Source organism: Zea mays, chromosome 2 (genome assembly GCF_902167145.1).
Source record: "Zea mays cultivar B73 chromosome 2, Zm-B73-REFERENCE-NAM-5.0, whole genome shotgun sequence".
Classification (NCBI taxonomy): Eukaryota; Viridiplantae; Streptophyta; class Magnoliopsida; order Poales; family Poaceae; genus Zea; species Zea mays.
This window is the reverse complement of record NC_050097.1, coordinates 17174345-17181847: the sequence shown is the minus strand read 5'-3', so window position 1 is coordinate 17181847 and position 7503 is coordinate 17174345. Positions and strand designations below refer to the sequence as shown.

Here is a 7503-nt window from a genome sequence, read left to right as displayed (position 1 = left end):
AACAGAAGAAGAAAGAGAGAGCGTGGGAGGGGAAGATATGGGAGCGGAGACGGATCCTGGATCCACTTCGTCCTGGCTTTATTTTGATCAATCCGATCCATCCAAGTAAAAAAAATACTAAAACTGCGCGAATGTGAGAAAGCTTGAGAGCGACGCGATTTTGCCCAGACGCCCGAAAGTAACGCGGCTGTGGCTGTGGCTGCGTGTTGCTGTTTTTACCTGGGCAGTGTTGTTGTTCGTTTCCGGGGCACCAGCTCATTGCAAGCGAAGCGCCATGGCCTCCCCCCTCGCTTCCCGCCCGCCTCGCCGCCTCTTTAAATAGCAGCGTCCCTCCCCGCGCGCTTCCTGGCAAGTGACAACCTGCATGCACGGCCGCAGCCACTGGTCGAGCCGCCGCAAATCTCCGCACACGTGCAGATAGTAGTGTACAGGCTATGTGCCTAGCTAGCTAGTAGTGTGATTGGGTGTAGCTGCTGATCGGAGTAGAGAGAGAGAGAGAGAGCTGCAGCCCTAACGCTGCCCAGCGTCAATGTCTGACCGCGGCGGGCCGGCCTCGCCGCGGTCGGGGAAGCACCCCTTCTACCGCGGCATCCGGAGCCGCAGCGGCAAGTGGGTGTCGGAGATCCGGGAGCCGAGGAAGACGCGCCGCATCTGGCTCGGCACGTTCCCGACGGCCGAGATGGCCGCCGTGGCGTACGACGTGGCCGCGCGCGCGCTGCGCGGGCCCGACGCGGCGCTCAACCTCCCGCACCTGGCCGCGTCCCGCCCCGCGCCGGCGTCCACCTCCGCGGACGACATCCGCGCCGCGGCCGCGGAGGCCGCCGCGTCGCTGCAGCAGCCCGATCACCAGCCGCCGGCCCATGGCAGCGCTGCTGGGCGCGGCATTGCTGCCGCCGCGGCTGGTGCAACGCAGCAGCAGCACCAGCACCAGCAGCAGGCCGGCGGGAGCAGCGGCGCGGCACAGCATGAAGGCGGCGGCGGCGGCGCGGGGAACCCCTACTTCCTGGACGAGGAGGCGCTGTTCGAGACGCCGCAGTACCTGCGCAACATGGCCGCGGGGATGATGATGAGCCCCCCGAGGTTCGGCCGCAACTCGTCGGACGACTCGCCGGACCACCCGTCGTCGTCGGATGCCGGCGACAGCCTCTGGAACTACCGGGACCCGTAGATCGAACCGGGCTGCCGGTAATGGATCGGAGGTAGTAACACCAATAATGGATGTGGCGATGAAACTAATGAGCTCTACTCTACTACTACTATTGGTGCCTGCAGGACGCAGGCTGCTGCTGCTATTGCTACTTCTACTGAACCTGGAAGCTGGGAGTGATATGGGGAGATAAAAAGGAGCGAGGTACACATACACAGGTGCCCGTCCGTTGGAGGTGCCATTTTTCCTGTCCAATCCAGCCGCCATATGTGCAGTGGGGGATAGCTTCTCGGTCCTCCGCCGGAAGATCAAGTGTATCTCTCCTCCCTCCCTCTCCTTTCGCTTGATGTGTGTGTGTGTTTTCTGCTGTGAAGTCGTCACAAAGCTAGCTAGTAATAAGCAGGCCTCCCCTTTTTATACTTTAGATTTCGCTTGGCTCTATATACCTAGCTACCTCACTGCAGTTTGGCCGTTGCAGTACATATGAATCTGCAAGGGCATATAAGTGGATGTTGCTGTGTGTCTGTAAGCTGGTATTGTGCAAATTAATCTGTATTTTGGCGGTGGATCAGCTATATATAAGAAGGATGTGGGCGCAGGGCATCGTTCCACCTTAAGCACTCTTCATTAAACACTCTATTCTTGTACTGTTTGCAGTTTAGATTGATTAGTTGTCAGTGTCTCGGCCTTCCGCTTTCGATTGGTTAGTTGGTGAATTGAAAAAAGGTAGTCTATATTGAAAATAGAAGTGGATATGTATGTATGCATAATTAATTAATCCAGCTGTTTGTCGTCATTCTACATATACTACTGCTTCTGGAGATTTCTCTATCCAATCACCTACGACGCATTACCAGACAACCGTTTGCTTTTCGTACATCCATAGAAAGCGATAGATTTCATGTATAGGTATAGCAGATCACAAGCTAATTAAAGTCTGCGTTCAGTGCCCTAGCTACAAAGATATGTATGTTATAAGGTTTCGGTATGGATGAATTTGTATTTTTGGTTGTGCGTTTGGTTGCTATAATCTGGTTTACGTCTTCACAGTTACAATTAGAATGTTTGGTTCTACTATCAGCTTAATGTAATCTATATTTCTATTTCTGTTTACGATTTAATATAATGATCCCAATATTACATAAAGATGTCGGATTCGGCTACTAAAATTGTGTTGCTGGCCGACTACTAAAAAAACTCCTCATCTTCCGTCCCCTTCTGCTCTCTTCTGTTGTTGCCCCACATTCCCCCTTTCGATTTGCTTCTCTCCTGCTCCTAACTTTTTGTTGCATTATATATACCTTTTGACAACGTTTCTACTTAAAATTGCCGGTGGCAGCAAAAGTGATAGATTATAGCCATCATCTGCCCAATTTAATTCCCTTGTACGTAGGAATGGCAAACTGTACTACACTGTGATGCTATTTCATGTCTGTGAAGTTCATTGCTAGTATTGAATAATCTTTGATTTAGGACCACAATATGTCACATCGCAGGTTAGTTAAATTAAAGTTTTTTTTTCAGTTATCTTCGCTGCTGTAATCACAGTGTGACACACTTTTTTTTATCACTATAAACATATATATGCCATAGACCTATTTTTTGCCTGTCTTTATTATAAATATAATTTCCATCAAACTTTAAGGGCATGTTTCAATAAACTAGAGCTAATATTTAGTTGGGTAAAAAATTACTAGTAGAATTAACTAACTAACAATTAGCTACCAACTAATGAGCTAATGGGTACTTGAGACCTTGAGGGTGTGCAACTAATAATTAGCTAGACCATAGACTAAGGTGTTTAGATATCTCCAGCAAAAAATATCTAACAGCTTCGCTATTACACAACAGCAATCCAGGATATTCCCGTCGGCCCCCGGCCGACAGGAGCTACCCGACGGGGATTACATTAACTCCCGTCGGGGCCGACGGGAGATAATTATCTCCCGTCGGCCCTAGGTAGCCGACAGCGGTTGTCGCTCCCCGGCCCAGGGCTGACGTGGCGGGCAATTAACTCCCGTCGGCCTTAGGTAGCCGACGGGAGTTATGTGTCCGCCACGTCAGCCCTGATTGCCGGGACGGGGGAGCGACAACTGCCGTCGGCTTGGCTAAGCCGACGGAAGTTATCCTGGACAGTACCAGGATAACTCCCGTCGGCTTTGCAAAGCCGACGGGAGTTAAACTGTCACCCCCCCCCCCAAAAACCCCATATTTATGATCAATGGCACAGAAAATATACACAATATCATCATGCACATTCACACATCAATCACATCCATCCACACACATCAATCACATCCATCCACACACATATATATAAGAACATTCATACACATAAGAAGTGTTCATCCACATAAGAAGTGTTCATCCACATAAGAAGTGTTCATCCACAAAAGAAGTGTCCATTACTGAAAAGGTAGAGATCGAAGTGTTCATTACTGAAAAGGTATCGACGGAAGCACATTCACGAACCGCGGCGGCTAGGGTTGTTGGAGCTTTGGCCGCTGCCTCCGTCCGGAGTTGGGTACGCGAATAGGGAGTTGACGAAGCCATCCATCGTTCCACTTCCTTCCTGATTGTCCTATGGAGCGAGAATGCAATTTGTCAGAAATCGTACATATTAACTGCTGAACTGTCGGCGATAGCTATAGAGTTAGAATACAAACCTGTGCTCCAGGGGCAGGTAGCTGAGCCGGCGGTGTGCTAAACTGAGGCTGCTGCGGCACAAGTCCCTGTTGAATACAAGAATAATACATATTCATGTGAGTGCAGTGCGGCACAAGTCGTCGTTTTTACTATGTAACTAGAGAATGGACATAGAATTGCTTACCGGAGGTGGAGGAGGGCCCATAGGGACGAACGTCCATTGCGGCGGAGGCGGAGGGGCCACGTACGGAATGCCCTGCTGCTGAGCTAGTAACTATTGACCAAGCATATTAGTAGTACGCATTGGATGTGTAAAGCAATGAATAAACAGTAATAATGCAATGGGCTTACTTGAATCATCTGCTGTTGCTGCGCGTGGACTGAGGCATAGTACTCACTTTGAGCCCTCAACTGCTCAGTTTGAGCCCTCAACTGCTCATCGCGCTGACGGTTCTCCTCACGCAGCCTCACGATCTCAAGCTCTTGCTCAGTGAGCCGACGAGAGCTACGACCGGAGCTTCCGGACCCAGATGCCGACCGCCGAGACGCTCTAAAATCCGTCGTGTTGATCATTCCATCAAAGAGAGAGAATCTACAATTGTTGTCAAAGAAAGATTAATTAAGGCATATGCTCATGTCACTATATAAATGGCATGTAATGTAACATCTCACCGTCCATGTGCCTTTCCTCCACCGGATTTATGCACGGCTTGAGCATCGATCGGCATGGTCCTCCAATCGCAGTCTTCTCCGTGACGGTCCTTCATCTCTTCCGCATATGCCGCCTGTATCGATTATATAACCTTAGTTAGTATGTTGCGAGCATTAACCGAATATTGAGGACAACAGCTCACCAGACGCTCCCTTTGTGTCTGGCTGCACAAAGGGTTGGAAGGGTCGCTTCCCCTATGGCCAGCTTCCCACACCTCGATGGGAGTCGGCTCGCGACCTAATTGAGCTTCCTACAACACGGAGTTAGTACAATAAAAGAATATATGACATCTCAACATATTTGTTAGTTTTCTTACCAGGCGTTTCGCCTTTCGCGTGAAGTTGTCGCCACCGAAGGTGTGGTTCGGCATGGTGCCTCGATTGTCCCTGTGACTTTTTGACTTCTGTTGGAAGGCTTCAGAAGCCCATACCCCACACCAAGCTGCGTAGGCCTCTGGCCGGTTAGACATCCACGGAACCACCACCTTCATAAAAACAAACATATATCAGTACCTATTCAAATGAAACAAACACAAAGGAAAGGATTGAAATATAACCTTACGATACTCTTCCTCGCGAAGGTATATACTCGAGGCCCCTGTCTTCTTGTTCATCTTTTGCCCTAAAATTTGTTGATAATACATGCACGTGGCCTGAATCCTTGCCTCGTACAGGGCCTCCTTCACCAACCGATAGGCATTTACTTGAAACACCTTCTCGGCATGGTTCGCGTCATCCCCGTCGGCCAACCGAAAACGTGCCTACAAAAAGAATGCAATGTTATCTAACTTTTTAATGATTGCTTCCATATAACACACACAAGATTACGTACCCAGAAGTCAGCGCGAACAAGCCCCTGGGCATCGCCATAAGTGACATCGACCTTCAGCTTGTAATCGTCCCAACATGAGACGAGGACTGGCGCAGCGTCTGCATCGTCGGACGTCTTGACCAGTCCAGGGTAGTGAAACTTCAGGAGCGAACTCAACACAGAGTTCACCTGCTTTTGACGACCCTGGCCGGTGAAAGAGTAGTCCAACCACTCCCTACAAAAAGACGGGCAAGCATCAAACATGCTTACATTTGATGAATACTGCTGATTCAAATCACAAGATACAACACTTACCTATCTCCGACGGGGGAGATCACTGTCTTCCCCGTCTCGGAGCTCGGAACAAGTGGAGGTTGTACGGCATGGGGCCTTCTAAACTTACGTGGACGCCTTGCTGGAGCTGCCTCAGCCTCATCTCCACCCGCAGCCGCACCTCCTGCCTCAGCCTCAGTCTCATCTCCACCTCCACCCTCTCCCTGCTCACCTCCTGCCTCAGCCTCCTCACCTCCACCCTCAACCTCATCCTCATCCTCATCCTCATCCTCATCCTGATCCTCATCCTCATCCTCATCCTGATCCTGATCCTGATCCTGATCCTGATCCTCATCCTCATCCTCATCCTGATCCTCATCCTCATCCTCATCCTGCAAATAAGTAACTCAAGTGTCACATTCACGCGTTAAAGTCTTACACAAATTAAAAGCAACAATACAATGATTCTTACATCGCCTCTCTGAAACCCCAAGGGCTGGCCCTGTAACTCTGGGTGTAGGCTTCTGTAGAGCTGCTCCTTCTTACTAGCGCTCAAGGAACTCCCTCGGAAAAGGGAGTCCCTGAACCCCTTCACCACCTGCTTAAACTTTTTAGGCATCCTGCAGCAATTGAAAGTTTTTATTAGTACTGAGTAATGTAAATAAATAAACAAACGGTGCAAAATAAACCAACATTAAACAAATAAACATTCATATGGAAATAAACTTAACTTGTTACTTATCGTTTCGTTTCCTTTTCTGTGGCAATGATATATCATTGAGGTCTCCAACTAAACAATCCAATGTAGGAGCAGGGTCTATATCAAATGAGGATGGCAACTCATCTTCTTGGAATACCGTGTCAGCTTGTTGAGCCTCACGATTGTAATCATCGGGAACAGGAGTGGACAACCGATCACGGGGGTAGGTTTTGTATACGACCCACCAAGCGCTCAACTTAGGGCATGGATATGACGAGTAATATACCTGCTCCACCTGATGAGCAAGGACATATCTATCGGCCCCTTGAAGTATTTGCTTGCGTTTAACCTGCGCCATTCCAAATTCGGTTCTATAATGCTTCGGGTCAAACCATGTACAGTCAAAAAACACCACCCTCAGATCCTTGTTCCCTACAAATTGGCACTCGAGTATATTGTTTATGATTCCGTAATACTCGGATTCGTGCCTTTCCATATCTTCAGCCCGGATTACGACTCCGTTATTTTTCGTAGCTGCTAAAGGACGGGAAGCTTCAAATTTGGTTGTACGGAAGCGAAACCCGTTTACGTCGTAACGGCCATAACTCTTCACTATCACACTACCAATAGAAAGCTGACGCAGGTCCTTATGGACACTACGCCGACGTGTGGGAGAATCAATGCCCTCATGTGAAGGAGATCCCATAGGACACATTTGTGAGTCATCCGGTACATTCCCGAACTGACAGTCAATAAATGAAAAAGTGTTACAATTGTCATACCTATACACGATGTATGAGGACAAAGAATACAAGGCTTACATGGTCTCGGATCCAGGAGATAAAATTAGGTCCCCCGTGCAATCCATTTAGACGCAAGTTGTCTAGCTGTTTCGCCGTTGGTTGACGGTTACGAGAAGACCTCCAGTTTTCTTTATCGAACTCGCTAAAAAAGAACGAGAGTAAGAAAACATTGTGTTTCCTAAACATTGAATATACAATTCCTTTAAGCCTAGTAAACTATTACCTGAAGAATTTCTCAGCCTCTTCTATATTTGACCACATGTAGAGCAAAGCAGATTTCCGTTCGTTCTCACTGAATTCATATGCCACTGGTGGACCAACAGCCTTGCCGTTCCATTGAAATATGCCAATGTGACTGCACGGATGCACCGTTTCATCTTCATGGTACCTCTTCGTATGGGCAAATACATTG

The 7503-nt window shown here is 48.6% G+C and overlaps 1 protein-coding gene across 2 annotated transcripts; it reads left to right on the top strand.

Annotated features, from left to right (window-relative positions):
- The first annotated feature begins 347 nt into the window (after positions 1-347).
- On the top strand, positions 348-1764 carry LOC100281151 (uncharacterized). 2 transcript variants are annotated; one of them, XM_008669680.4, is made up of 2 exons: positions 357-1185; positions 1273-1764. In XM_008669680.4, exon 1 carries the CDS (start codon positions 530-532, stop codon positions 1166-1168), a length of 639 nt encoding a protein of 212 aa, XP_008667902.1. In that variant the 5' UTR covers positions 357-529; the 3' UTR covers positions 1169-1185; positions 1273-1764. The 2 variants fall into 2 exon arrangements, with proteins under 2 accessions (NP_001147542.1, XP_008667902.1); NM_001154070.2 differs by having other exon boundaries at positions 348-1764.
- Positions 1765-7503: the final 5739 nt, after the last annotated feature.

What these genes read in the sequence shown, in the direction of transcription:
- LOC100281151 (NM_001154070.2), top strand. Translation starts at nt 530, where the DNA reads ATGTCTGACCGCGGCGGGCCGGCCTCGCCGCGGTCGGGGAAGCACCCC.